Source organism: Rattus rattus, chromosome 4 (genome assembly GCF_011064425.1).
Source record: "Rattus rattus isolate New Zealand chromosome 4, Rrattus_CSIRO_v1, whole genome shotgun sequence".
NCBI classification, from domain to species: domain Eukaryota; kingdom Metazoa; phylum Chordata; class Mammalia; order Rodentia; family Muridae; genus Rattus; species Rattus rattus.
The window spans coordinates 133,727,857-133,742,765 of NC_046157.1; the positions used below are offsets into that span (position 1 = coordinate 133,727,857).

The 14,909-nt window shown below is 44.6% G+C and overlaps 1 protein-coding gene across 4 annotated transcripts in view; it reads right to left on the reverse strand.

Moving 5' to 3' along the window:
- Nucleotides 1-14,909, reverse strand: part of Cflar (CASP8 and FADD like apoptosis regulator) — a 48,214-nt gene that overhangs the window by 22,697 nt on the left and 10,608 nt on the right. For 2 of the 4 annotated variants that reach the window (XM_032901163.1, XM_032901164.1), the window contains exons 3-6: nt 6,855-7,281; nt 4,516-4,621; nt 2,725-2,860; nt 1,571-1,653 (exon numbers count right to left, since the gene is read on the reverse strand). In XM_032901163.1, the coding sequence (XP_032757054.1) occupies nt 1,571-1,653; nt 2,725-2,860; nt 4,516-4,621; nt 6,855-7,150 (621 nt within the window). In that variant the 5' untranslated portion in view covers nt 7,151-7,281. Of the gene's footprint in view, nt 1-737; nt 1,654-2,724; nt 2,861-4,515; nt 4,622-6,379; nt 6,545-6,854; nt 7,282-14,909 lie in introns of those variants that run through there. The other 2 variants (XM_032901165.1, XM_032901166.1) reach the window with 2 other exon arrangements.

Consider the following 14,909-nt stretch of genomic DNA (forward strand, 5'->3'; position numbering starts at 1 on the left):
GGCCGGTTAGCTTTGCAAGTCTATTGCTCAGTGCTACCTACCACTGGTGTTCTCTGAGAAGCTGCTCATAAGTCAGGAGAATGTTTTCATGATACACATTTATAGAATAGGTTTATAATTCAACCAGTCTAGTCTAAGCCCACCTCAAAGTCCACATAACTTTAAAGGGGTAAGGTTAATATTATACCACTCTTCTTCTCGCAAGAAAAGATTGACCAGGAGCAAGCACAAGAGGGTTGTCGGGGTTGGGATTTAGCTCAGTGGTCCTTGCCCAGGGAGAACCCTGTCTAGGGGTCCCCAGCTCCGAAAAAAGAACCAAAAAAAAAAAAAAAAAAAAAGAGGAGTTGTCCTCCTCAGAACATAACTATAAACAACCATAGGACATTTATGATCATTAACCAGAAAAAGAAATCTGTTATGTCACTCAGTTAAAAAAAGAAAAGTTTGCCAAATTAAAATGACACTCAGGAAAAAGCCAAATGGGAGACTGGAGAGATGGCTCAGAGGTTAAGAGCGCTGCCTGCTCTTTCAGATGACCTGGGTTCAATTCCCAGCAACCACCTGGTGAGTCACAACCACCTAGAATTCAGTCCTAGATGATGTGGTATCTACTTCTGACCTCAATGGGCTCCTGACCACATAAGTTCACACAGGCACGCATGCATACACACAAATTAAAATAAGTAAGTAGAATATTTTCTAAATATTCTTTTTAAAAGCAAATGCACAGAGAGAAATAAGAATCAGAAATTTTATTTAGCAGCATCGTTTCCAGGAACAAAGGAAAGGAAGCAATGTACACATCAGCAAGAAAGAACTGAATACATTTTAGTACATGCAGAAAATAGAAGCCATGAGCCCTCCTGGCAGGACATGCCTATGTCAGCACTTGGGAGGCTGAAGCAAGAGAAGACTCATTGAAATTCAAGGCTGGCCTAGGTTACATAATGGATTTTAGGCCAGGCTGGGTTACAGGTAAGTTCTTGTCACAAAAGAAAATAAAGGGGTGGGGGTGTCATTCCAAATAGTACAAATAACGATTAAATAAAAACAATCTCAGATTAACCATATAGAACAATGTCTAAGACTTCTCTGTTCAGAGGAGCAGACATGATATGCTACCACGTGTACAAAAGTAGACACTTTAAGTAGGCAGGCTCTGTGCCTGGTTATCGAAGAAACTAGTCAAGGATAGTCTCCTTAATGGAAAGGAAGTGGGACATGGGTTCTACGAGGTGGGAGTGAACAACTTTAAAATCTCTTTAGGGACATTTAACTTTTTCTTTCTATATTTATATTCGGAACGAGACTGAAAGAAAGCATTCCACAGTAGTCATGCCTAGGAAATGGGTATATATATTATTTTCTTACTATGTATTTAATAAATTTCCCCAAATATATTTTTGAACATTACTAAGGTTTAATCATAAGAAGTCACACACATTCTTTACCAAACACACGCCTATCAGAATTTGTTTAGCTATAACAACATATGACATGCGATGTATATTTTTATTACATCTCTGGAACTGGTTCATGCTGATATTCCACACACTGGCTCCAGACTCACCCTTGAGTTATATAAATGTTCCTTCATACTCAATTTTGGGAGAGAAGCCTGGAGAGCATTCATATTTGATCTTGCTTCTTGGCCTGCGAAGACAGAGAAAGGGGCTAAGTTTCATAAATTATCAAGTAAGTCTTCATTGATGCTTCTTCAGTCCCAGACAACCATCATCTTTCAAAATACCTTCAACCTGCACCTGCCTGAATTTGAAACACAATTAGACTACTCTTCTGCAGTTGGTTAGGATGACTGAAAGGGCTGGTGGGCTGACTCCAAAGGTAAAAGCACTTGCCACCAAGTCTGGTGACCTAAGTTCAAACCCCAGGATCCATATGGTGAAAGGAAAGAAACAACTCACACATGGGGTTCATGAGCAGGTGAGTGCACACACATATGCATGTGTACATGTGTGGGGTCACACACACAATATATTATATATGTATTATATTTTATACTATTTTATAAATAAGATATGTAATATATTACATATTTTATATAATATAAATACATTATATGTGTACATATTTTTTTTAATTAAAGAGAAAACTAAGTACCATTCCTCTTTCTGATTCTTTATCAGAGGGCAGGTTGCCATGTAGATTAGCAAGTCTTCGTCATGATCTTTAGACCGTGACCCTACAGAGACAGTGACTTTCCATAGAGAAGGCAAGCTGATGCTGTTACAAGGTGGTGTAAGGGAGAAGGCTGACCCCCTTTACTAAAGAAATCAAAAGTGACCTTTTCCATGAGGCTTAATGAAACAGCACAAATATAGGACAGCAATCAGATCCAGCGACACCACCAAGAGTTAAATGGTGGTCATCAGGTTCAACATGGAGCTGGGTAACAGGATTCACCCTACAAAGTCCTGAATGTTCACAGCCTCTCTGCCCTTTAAAAACCGAGCTACAGACATCTTTAAAGACCAGAATGTTAAGGACTGCTTGGTGACAATTTTCAGCAGGAGCTTTGCCAGCAGAGTTGGGATACTGGGAAATGAAGGCTAAAAAGGGAATGTGATCTCTTGACAGCCTAGAGGGGGCTGGGACTCTCGGGCTGTGTTTCAGCCACGCATCCAACAGATCAATCTTCATAGACCACGGCTACCATGCACAGAGTAAAGTACAAAAGACCACTGAGAAGCCAAAATGTCTTACTGGACTGCGTGTACTTCTGGATTTTTGTCTTCAAGTCTATTCTGTGGATGCTCTTCAGGCATTTTTCTAATAAATTCAACTGATCGGAACCAATCAAATTCAGTTTCTCCAGTTCAATCACCAGGTCCAAGAAACTCTAAAAAAGCCAACAACAAGAAACACATGTGAGTGGAGCTGACACGTCCCCAGTGCAAACTCTAGACCATTGGGACAGAACAGGAGAAGGTGACAGGATGAGAGCTGGGGGTGACTCGTTATCCCAATCTAGACAGCTCTACCCAGAACAAAGAACCCCTCTGAATCTGACTCACAGAGATGGGGGCTGGAGCTCGAGCTCTGGTGTAGAGTGCTTGCCTAGCTCTTGTGCATGCTGCCTTCGACTTCCCCAGCACCAGATGTGGTGGAGAATGTCTGTAATCCCAGCGCTCAGGAGACAGAGGCAGGAAGACCAGATGTTTCAAGGCCATCCTCTACTACACAGTGAGGCCAGCCTGGACTACATGAGAATCTGTCTGTCTGTTATGCTAACTCCTTTGGTCATAAACATGTTCTCATGTTTGGGACAGGTAGATACAAGGGCTGTCTCACATCAACATGGAGTCGGGAACAATCAGGTCCAAGAAGGAACTTGTCCTGAGATAATATTCTTACAAAAATCCAGGCCGGCATTATAGTAAACACTACAAGGGATTCCCAGAGTGGGGGTGGTGTGTGTGTGTGTGTGTGTGTGTGTGTGTGTGTGTGTGTGTGTGTGTGTCTGGAAAGAGAATGTAGCTAAGGAAAAGATTGATAAAAGGAATCCTCATAAGGCCATTTGAAAGTTCTAAAACTATTCTCACTAATGCTCAGCGTTTCAGATCATCCTGACCCAGAGGGAGGCTGTGTGAAGGAATGGGGCTCTCTCACTCACTCACTGAACTTCAACCACCAGGATCATGAAAGAACCATATTTCAAAAGCTTGGATTTTATTCTGCTCACATGATTAACATTTGGTTACTTAACTGTTCTCGTTATTTTACAAGGACAATAAGCGTAATCGATCCTATGTAAGTGGAAGGAGTTGGTCAGCAATTCCCCCCACCACCAAGATCCCTGTTTTCATTTTCTTCTTCACTCTACATTTGATGTGGGAATGCGTTGCTCTCCCATATTCCTATATCTATGAGGGAGCCTGAGGAAATTCTTAGAAGTAGGGTAGCTACCAGGAAGACCTGTTGTCACCATCAGAGATGTAGGTTTTTCTTGGCTTACCCAGAGCTCAGGCAAACAGGTGAAGTCAGCAGTAATTGGAATAGTCTTCCAACAATCCCAACAGTTCTAATCCTACACTAGCCACTTCCCAGATAGATGAGTCAGAAGGACCTACACGCCAGCCCCTTTACACCAAACCACCTCCACAGGCTGTCCAGGGAAATAAACACTGGTGTGCAGGCATGAAGAGAGAGGATCAGCAAGTCCTCCAGATCTCTACTCCACATAAGCAGCTAGGTTGCCCAACCCCGAAGAGAGCTGTCAAATCAGAAAATTGATATAAGCCAGGCCTGTCCATTTTATAGAAATCAGGACCAAATCTAAGCATAAAAACACCCAAGACCACATGAGGAGATAATACAAACCTATTCTTAATTAAAAATCAATTCTCTTGCTACCAGTATTATGAAAAGTCACTTCAGATGTCTGAATCCTGGAAGCATGGCAGCAGGCTACCCACTCCCCTGTCTTCATACCACAAGGAGCCTGCCCTACTTCTGGTGGCTTCTGAAACGGGTGCCAAGAAAAAGGCAACTCACCTTGTCCTTGGTTACCTTGCCTCGGCCTGTGTAATCCTTTGTAAGGAAAATTAAGGAGGATACATCAGATTGATTCAAATTCTCCCCAATCTCCATCAGCAGCACCCTGTAAACCACAAAAGCTTTTTTAGTAAACCTGGACAAGAATCCAAGAGCCCATACCTCACTTAAGGCAACAGCTAGACTAATACTTGCCCCATGGACTATGTTCCAAATCTATAAAACAGAAAGCCTTGATATTCTCCAAGAGACAATAAGAAAATTCAAATAGAAAACTCATCTTCCTCTATCTGTTTACTTGTCTGGTTGGTTGGTCGGTTTGGTTTTTAGAAACAGGCTCTTGCTATGCAGCTCTGGCTAGCTGAGCATTCACTGTATAGACAGATGAGCCTGGAATCCGCCCCAATCTACCTGCCTCTGCCTTCTAGGTGCTGGGACTACACAAGTCCGCCACCACACCTGGCCTTGCACCAGGACACGGTACTTCCCTTTCTAACAGCTCTGAAAACTACTGGGGAAAGCAGAGGCTCCCCTAGAAAAAACCCCTAGATCCCCAGAAGTAATAGCGAAATGAAACGTATGAGTAACAAGAAAGATACAGACTACTCTCTGTCTGATGAACCACATCTGAAGTCTGGGATCCTGAAGCAAAGAAACATCTCCAATATCTTGGCCCACATTTTAATTTAAAGAGTAAAAGACATCCACCACGGGGCTCACGACCACAAATGTTTAGTCTGAAAAGCCCCTCTTGATGCAGTCACTCCTGTTCTAGCTGGAGCAGCCATTACTTTATCGGGACACCCAGGATACGTTGTGGTACTGTGTGGAAGGATGTTTTTCCAGGTAGACTCTACCATTCTTAGGGAAGCGAGAGTCTTCAATTCCTTTTTTTGCCCTTAGCCAGCTCCCTGGCTTATGCTCATGGGAAGGCAGCTGAACAGAAGGCTGGATAGGTCAATTGCTTCACCCCAATTGCTAGCCTCCGACAGAGGGCCTGACACCCCATTCCCACTCACTGCACCTGAACCTAGTCTCTGAGACCCAGCTAGTGTCCCCCAGCTGTGTGAGGTGACATGGCTGCACATGTACCAAGAATAACAACAATCCCAGGCATCCTGCATACAAAGCCACTTGGTACACCATCCAACTGGTGTAGTTCTGTTCATGGTGCTGAGATTCGACCTAAGCCAGTGCCAACCAACCACTGAGCCCCAGCCCCAAACATCCTCCCACCCGCTCTGCCTTCTCAGAGCTTTATTATGTTACTTGGACCCACAATCTTCCTGCCTCGGTCTCCAGAGAAGCTGGGATTGCCCGTCTTTGTCACCCAGTGTAGCTAGTTGAGCTGTCTACCCTTTCTTTTGTAAGGCTAGTTGACTGGCTCAGCCTGTGTAGGGTCTGGGGTTTAACACAGACCTTCCAACAATAACTCTCCACACTTGCCAAAGCCCAGCTGCCTTCGCTCTCTTCAGTAGTTTGGACGACAGACGCCATCTCTAAATACGTATTACACAACCAAGTGAAGAAGAGGAAGCAATTTAGAGGAACGAGGTCTCTTTGTTGCTCAGAAAACTCAGTCCTTCCTCAGACTCCTGCATCAGGGGAAAGGAGCGGCTAGGAGGCTCTTGTACTTAAGGGATTTCGATAACTGGTCCAGCTTTAACCACAAGGGGGCTAAAAGGTAGTTCATTGAAGAAATGTCCAACTTGGGCTCCTTAGAGCCAGGAAGGAACAGTACAAGAAGGCCCCGCCCTGCTACACTTCCTTGGCAGGCCAGGCCAGGGTCAGAGGAAAGTTTAAAAAGACGCAGTTCTATGACAGCAGGAAGATTACTCAGATTTGGTATTTCCTTTCTCAGTACCAGAAATTTCCAAAGCATTGCAGCTCCCACACCATCAGGGGCTGGCAAGAGAGAGTGACTCTATGCTGTTTCTTCTTTCTTCCTTTCTTGTCAATCTGTCCTTCTGGCAAGCACACACCATCTGTCCTGTCCACTTCCATTATGATCTTTTACTCAGTTGCTTACCTGTTAAACAACCATTTTGTTTTTAATTCAAACAAGCTATGATTCCACCTGAGGCAAGGAGATCGCTATGAACTGGAGGCCCAGCCTGGGCTACACAGTAAGTTCCAAACTAGCCTGGGCTATAATAGGCTACCCCCAAAAAACGCAAAACAAACAAACCAACAGAATCCAGAAGTTCCACACTATAAAGCAGTATCATAGGAAGTTTGATCAGAGAGAAGAGGAAACGGTGAGGTCTTCTCACTGCCCTCCCATCTAGACCACCTCTCCCCCTCCCCCAGGGCGGCTCGGGTCAGAGCTGACGAGTTACCTATAATCGGAAACAAGGTGAGGGCTTCTGCACAGATGGTCCTCCACGGCTGCTTTATCTGTCTTCAAAATCCTCTTGAGCAGGTCAAACCGCCGCACCCTGTACAGCAGCTCAGCCAAGGCAGCGAAGGAGAGCTGGCCTCTCTCGCTTAAACTATCCAGGAGGTCCCTGACGTTGGGTGGAGCCAGATTCTCAGTCACATCTCTACACAAGAAGAGCATCATCTCCTTCTCATCCTCATCAAGAGACTCCTCCACCTGGTGAATGACCTCAGCAGACACAGTGCTCAGGGCCATGTTCAGAACCACAGAAGTCAGGCTCTGGGCCAGCCTCCATCTGCTCAGCAGGGCTCCGGGAACCACGAGAAGTCAGCATCATTGCTAAGGGCTCTCTTCATCTCTTTCAGAGTTCTTGCAATAGAGACACCCTGTGGTGAGAAACAATCCTCTTATCAAAACACGTAGGCTTGAGAGTCAAAGCCCAGGCCCTCCCTTTCCGACAGGCCTCCCTAATAAGTCATCAGAGATCCTCAGTAGACAGAGTCAAAGACTGAGCCAAAAGCCCAAAGACACAGAGGAAAACCCAGACACTCAAGGAAATGAAATTAAAGACGAAATTGTGTCCAAAAAATCCCACATGGTTTAATCAGAATGTAAAGTAGGGTAAGGGGAAATCACTGCTGTGGCGCTAATATGACTAAGTTACTATGAGAGAACTCGGGGATGGGACAGGGACGGGGGCGGGGAGCGGGGGCGGGGGAAAAAGTCCAATGAGTAAGCAGCTGATTTGACAGAGGTCACCGCCCACTCTCCTTAGCCCTACACAGGTATCCTGAACAAATGCAGGTTTCGCAAAGGGGACCCTGAAGGGAACTCGTGAGTAAGAAGAGGTTTCCGCCCTCCCCTGTCTACCCTCCCCCGTCCCCTTCTCCAGTTGCCTTCCCACTTCCCACCTCATATCTACTACAGCCTGCCACTCTCGCCCACAACTCCATCACGAACTCCCACAGGACCTTCCAGCAGGGCTTTGTGGATTCTGATTAGGTCCTAGGACCTTGAGCTCGAGAAATGTGCCAGGTCCCCCAACCTCAATATACCACTCCATGGCAGCAATGGCCATCAAAACTCTCTTTGGCATCAGGGGACATGGCCAGAAGATTTGGGAGGACTGAACTTCTAGACTATGCCCAGCTGAAGGCATGGCTGAGTACTGTCAATTTCTTCTATAACAACTGAGCAGTTTTAAAATTTAGGCTATAAATAATCAGCACTGTCTATTCTTTTGGTCTTAACTTTAAAATACATTTATTCATTTACTTATTTTATTTATTATATTTGCAGGGAGGGGACTTGTGGGCATGCCACATGCAAGTGAAGGTCAAAGGACAACTTTCAGGAGTCATTTCTCTCCTTTTACATGAACTTAGGTCATCAGATTTGGCAGCAAGCACCTTTACCCACTGAGCCATCTTGCCAGCCCTTACACATGAGACCTTGTCTCTGAGAAAATGTACAAACAAACAAGCAAACCACTCTGATCTCAAAGGGAAAAAATAGAAGCATAACCCAACTGTTAGTTATAATGGTTTCATGTATTTTGTATAACATTTAAATATGTATATTTATTGGTGTGCCTATGCCAGTCTGAACACCCAGTACTCCAAATTTAAATAGGACTACTTATAACTAAAGGGATGAAATTTAATGGCATCTCTAAACACAGCAAAAGCAGTGCTCAGAATACTTTAAAAAAAAAGTCTCAATATTAATTTATGAGTCTCAGATGTCAAAAGCCTGCATAGCATTCCCAGAACAGTGCTTTAACCCAACACGCCAGTGTTTGTCACAAACTCCTTTTTAAACTATATTCTTTCCTTCCAAAGAATACCCTTGGCAGGGAAGAGAGAGGCAAAAATTAAACAAGCTGTAATGTTCTTATGGTAGATGCTATTATGCACTGATCTCTAAAAATATTCACATGTACAATGAGAAATAAATAAGGGAAAAATAAATGAGATCATTAAACGTAAAAACAAGAAAAAGTATCTGAACTCTCCAGTCATACTTGCAAAAGAACTGAGCAAAACTAGTAAAAACAAACGGCCTAGTTCTGCTCGCAAAGGCAGTCATCTAACTTGTGTGCTTCATCGCCTTTTGAGAGTTAACATGGAACAGCTCCTGCTTAGGTTGTCTCCTCCCGTCAGACCTACGGTGCCTTCTGCCGGAGCAGAAGCATGGAGCTTGGGAACTCAGCAGGAGCATGGGAAGGGCATGCTCATGGGAAGGGTATTTTTGCAGCTGAATCCCAATTACTCAGGGGGAGCATCTGGTAGGGTGAGAAAATGTTGGAAGGAAAGCACAGACCCCCAGGCAGAGCCACTCAGCAAACCTCCCTGCCTGAAAGCTGACACGCAGTGTAGTCAGTTCTCTGTGGCTCTGAATTCTGGGCACTTGACAGAGAAAAGCACAGAAATAAGAGGCTTAGCTGGAATCAAAATAATCAGTTTTGTTGGATTTTCTGTTATGACCAGGCCAAGAAATTGTCATAAAAACTTTCCCAAGGGTAGGGAAGTCAGCAAAACCTTCAGAAGCAAATGCAGAATCCCCCCAGAAACCTGAAACCCACTATAAAAGCTCAGGCTAGCCCCAAGCTCATGTCAGTCGTCCTCTCGGCCTCTGGAGTACTGAGAATAGATCCGTACCGTCGTATCCAGTTAGAGAAGAACTGATCTTACGCTGGACAGAAACTCATCCATCAGTTAGCCCCAGCAAAATTAAAATCACTGGGTTGCAGAGATGGCTCCCTAGTACCTGCTACTCTACCAGAAGCCTGTGGTTTGGCTCCCAGCACTCAACAGCCTTCCATCACTCCAGTTCCCAAGGAATCTAGTGCCCTCTCTGACTTCTTTGGTCACCCCATGCATGCGGTGCCCATATATAATACACAGGGCAAAACACTCGTTCACATAAATAGAAATAAACAAACCTTCTAAAATTAACATTGCCACAACAGACAAAACAAACAGAATACATTCTCGCAGCCTGCCTCTGAAGGTTTACGTGAGTGTGTTTAGAAACGTAAGGAGCCTTTCCGCAGCCCATAGTTCAGATCAACAGCACGTATGCATGGCAAGTTTGCTCCCCAAGGGTCATCTGAGAGCTGGTTTTGGCCATCATCCCCTGGTGCTAGCTCTGGGTCCGGTCAGAGACTGTGGATCCTGCCTTTGCACTCTGTGGGGATGCACACTTGGAATCCCAGTGCTGAGGAGACAGAGGCAGGGACATGCCTAGGCTCACTGGACAGCCAGCCTAGACTGTTTAGAGAGTTCCAGGCCAGTGTGAAACCATCCGTGTCTCAAATAAAGTGCTGATTAATGGGAAAACAAACAAACATCTAGCTGTAGTGCACAGAGATGCAGCATGAAACACAGAAGCACCTGCTCCAACACGCAGCTGGTAAAAGAAATTAAAAAGATATCTATCTATATCTCTATATCTATTCATATATATATATATATATACACATATATATATAGAGTCAAAAAGAAAGCAGTTTAAAACCTACTGTGCTAATCACTTAAAAGTTTACCACATATTATCACAGATAATATGTACAATGATCCAAACAAAAGCTACGCAAGACCTTAATGGAAAAAACATGAATTATTAAAAAGGCATTACTAAAGGCCCAGATATATGGAGAGCCATACTTTATTCATAAGTAAGAAGATTCAGTATAATAAAAATATTAGGTGCTGGGGCTGGAGAGAGGGCTCGGAGGTTAAGAGCACTGTCTGCTCTGCCATGGGGCCTGAGTTGGATTCCTGGCACCCATGTGGTGGCTCATAATCCCAGGAAACTCCAATGACAGGGGATCTAAAGGATCTGATCCACAACTCTGGCCTCCTCAGGCTCTAGACTGCACATACACATATGCAGGCAAAACACCCATATGCCTGAAAAAAGAAAAACAAAAACAGTTCCCTCCAAAACACCGCTGAGTATATTAAAGTAAAACCCTCATCTTCCCAGGCAGCAATAGGATCAGATTAGAAAGGGCACCACCGCACACTGTGCTTTCTGGTGAGGGGCTAGAAGCGGCCCCTTAAAATTCAGGCTCGAGCCTGAAGACAAACATTGTATTAGACAGTTTACCGAAGGGCAAAGCCAGGGCAGTGAGACCATAAGAAATAGAACATAATCAAACAAATAACTGTAATTACTCGTGGACAATAAGATTTCCCATGGAGGAAAAGCCAAGTCTCCCGACAAGCCAACCGTTAGATTAAGGAGAAGGCAAAGTTTTAAAATCTGTGATAAATAAAAACTAGTCAACCGTAAGTCTATAAACTAGCAACAATCATGAAAAATGTAAATTTCAAAATACATCTAAAATAACAACGACACTTCACTGTTAGTAATAAGACATTTAAAGGGAAATCACGAACTTCACTAAAGCGTAAAGCAGATGGTTATATATATACCATGAGATAGCCGTGTGTGTGTGTGTGTGTGTGTGTGTGTGTGTGTGTGTGTGTGTGTGTGCACAGTGTGTGGAGACCAGAGGACAGCCTCAGGTGTCACCCTCAAGCATCAGCTGTCATGATTTTTTTTTTTTTTTTTGAGGCAAAGATAGTCTCTCACTGGCCTGGAACTCTCTAAACAGGCTAGGCTGGCTGTCCTGTGAGCCCAGGCATGCCCCTGTCTCTGTCTCCCCAGCACTGGGATTCCAAGTGTGCATCCCCACAGAATGCAAAGGCAGGATCAGCATACTCCACCTCACAGTCTCTGGCCATGTGCGATTAAGTTGGAAATCACTAATGAGTCACAAAAACTCTTAGTGAGTTTGGGAAGTGGAATTTTAGTTTCTGTATCTTCTGGACAGAGCCTGGTACAAGTGCTAAAGAAAAGAAAAACGGGTGGGGGTGGGGGAGAGGGAGACAGTATAAAAATTGCACACCATGGGGAAACTTTCAGAATTTCCTTTCTATTTATGTAGATGGATAAACCTTAGAAGAATAGCTAAAGACTTCCCAAAAGTACCCACAAGGACAGGTCAGATTTTACTAGTTCAAATGATAAGAGTAGGCTTTGTGGAAGCTATAGGAGTTTTTGTTTGATTTCTTTTGAAACAAGAGGCTTATGTAGCCCAGGCTGGCCTTAACATTGCATTTTTCAAATGTTTTTAGTCCTCCTGAGTACTGGGATTACAGGGTCATGTCACTGTACCTGGGATATGGTTTGGTTTTGTTTGTTTGCTTTGGTATTTTTCTGAGACAGGGTCTCACTTTGTGACTCTGTCCTGGATCTCACCATGAACGCTGGCCTTGATCTCGCAAAGGTCTGCCTGCCTCTGCCTCACAAGTGCTGGCACCCAGCACCAAACCTGGTTTTGCAGTGCAGTGACTGAACTCAGGCTTGCTAGGTTAGCCTTCTCCCCAAGGATACACGGAGGGATGATCTCTTGTGCACTGAGTGGAAGAACCAGCTCTCAGTAAGAAGCTGAGTGACCAATGAGCTGAGGTCGGATTAAAAGGTGGGACATACACTAGAGAGATTGGGATTCTGGGGGTAAAGTCAGAGGCACAGAGATTCACCCCTAAACAATGAGGAAGATGGTCACTTGTAATGAAGGACGTTGGCATGTATCTATTTAGAGTAGAATAAACGGGCAATTAAATTTTGAGCTAGTCAGGGAATTCAAATATAAGAAGTCTCAGAGTCAGACAGGCGGACACTCACGAGGTTACAGATGGCACCATCCACAGAGCCCTATTCCAGACCAGAGGCTTTTAAGCTCAATGAAAGGACTCAGTCATGGCTCTCAGTAGCCAAGCCATCTTCGTGGACTCTATCCAGCACAACACTTACTTCTGCAGTCGCTTGCTCTCACTCCCAAGGGCAGCACAAGGCTCTTCATGCTCAGATTCCTCCCTGCTTTTCAAACATCCAATCCCATCATTTAACTACCCCCTGTTTCAAACAGTACTGCTTCTATAGCCAGACAGAACTGGCATCTGGCCTTTTCTAGATTCTACAGGAATTCCCCCTTTCTTCTGATGAAATTTTTTCATTGTCTCCCCTGTTTTTCCACACCCACATAGTTCCCCATTCGGTACACATTGTCTTTAACCTTAACAACCAGAGCACTGAAAAACTAAAGCCAGTCTCAGTTTCATTTCTGGAGCAAGTCATGAGAACATCAAAGTACCTGCTTAAAATAGCAACAGTTTCAGAAAAGGAGACCGGTCTAGAGACAGAATCACTTTAGGCCTTTCGGTGGTAACACACTTGATATCCAAAATGGATATTCCAAAATGGCTGAAAGTGCTAAAGAGGCTCTAAGGTCCTGGGGCTCCACAGGCCTCCTTGCCTAGATTGCAGCAGAGGCAACTTGGTGGTCAAACACTGTTTAGACATGAGTGTGTGACTCAGAACTGGCACTAGAACGCAAAAGGGATGGATGAATGAGTTACACATAACAGTGCCGGGAAATGATCTCACCACCACCCCTCCTGGAAGACTGGGTTTCTCTTCCTGAAGCCCTGGAACTTACTCTGTAGACCATGTTGGCCTCAAACTCAGAGATCTACCTGCCTCCCCTAAAGGTATGTACTGCCACCACCCGGCTTCACTTTATTTTCTCTATACTGAACCCGAAACCAAATTCTCTGGCCAGAATCTTACATTCCTTTACTTTTTTCCTCCTGACATCCACCCCTGTAACACCTCAGATAGGCAAACAAGACGAACACACCCAGAACTTTCCAGCTTTAGTATCGAAATTCTTATATCACAGGAAATATTCTGTCCTGGGCTAACTGGAATGGCTAGTCACCCTGTACCCCATTTTCAGATCCAGAGTCTCTTCCACTCACATCTAGAGTAGCAAAAATCAGGGGCTGGGGGTAGCCAATACCAAGAATTAGGAAGAAAACACATGGAACCTACTATTTTGAAATCTAATTAAAATATACAATTTTTAAAGAGTTTCAACAGATTCTCAGAAGAATAATTCTTCTCTCAGATGCTAGAGGTTAATGTATATATTATAAAATATGTAAGTGACACATGGGAGGTAGGGGAGGGTGGAGATGTTCAGTGGGTAAAGGTGCCTGCCACCAAGCCTGAGAACCTGAGTGCCATCCCCAAGACCCACACCCTCTGGGGACTGGGGACTGACCCCTCCAGGTTTTCCTGACCTCCATAAATGTACCTTTAACACGTGTATGAGTGTATTACATGTATGCGCATGCGTGCGCACACACTCATTAAAACCGGAACAGTGGGAGGCGGAGGAAGGAAGACCACACCGCACTACTTCCTGTGTCCTCAGCATCTGCTGGGCAGTCTGTTTGCAGGATTCTCTTTGCCTTCTTTTCCCTCCCCCAGGGGAAGGCTCCTCCGGCCTTCACAGTTCTCCCCAGTCCCACCTGCAGTACCCAGCCTCACCTCAGACACATGGCCAAGGCCCTTCTGTCTTAAACAAGTGACTATCACAAAACCCCCGAGCCTGAGTCCCTTAAACCAACAAGCACCTCACTTTATCTCCTTCCACAGGGCTAGCACCCCGTGAAGAAACGACCTGCATTCAGTGTTGAGTTCCCTTCACTCTGACCCACTCCTTGGCATGATTCCTAATGGATCCCCGTCCCCACAGTGCGTGCGCACGTGCGTGCGTGCGTGCGTGCGTGCGTGCGTGGACGACTGACTATTACTCGGCTTCAAGAAAGAGAAGACTCTGCCACTTGCTACATGGATAAAATGAGAGGAAATTATGTGAAATGAAAGATGAAAAACATAGGAAAAATTTTGCATGATCTCATTCATATGCAGACTTTTTTTTTTAAAGGTTTTATACTGAGGCAGGGAATCAACAGTGGTTTCCTGGGCCCAGGGTGAGACAGGAAATGGGGAGGTCAAAGGATATAAAGCAACAGTTAGGCTGGGTGAGTGAAAGACTAAACCACATCAGAGAACTATAGTTGGCTAATTGTTCTCCCGACTTTTTGCTCTACGTGTTTTGTGCTGGAAATTTTTGCTGAAAGTGAGTTGT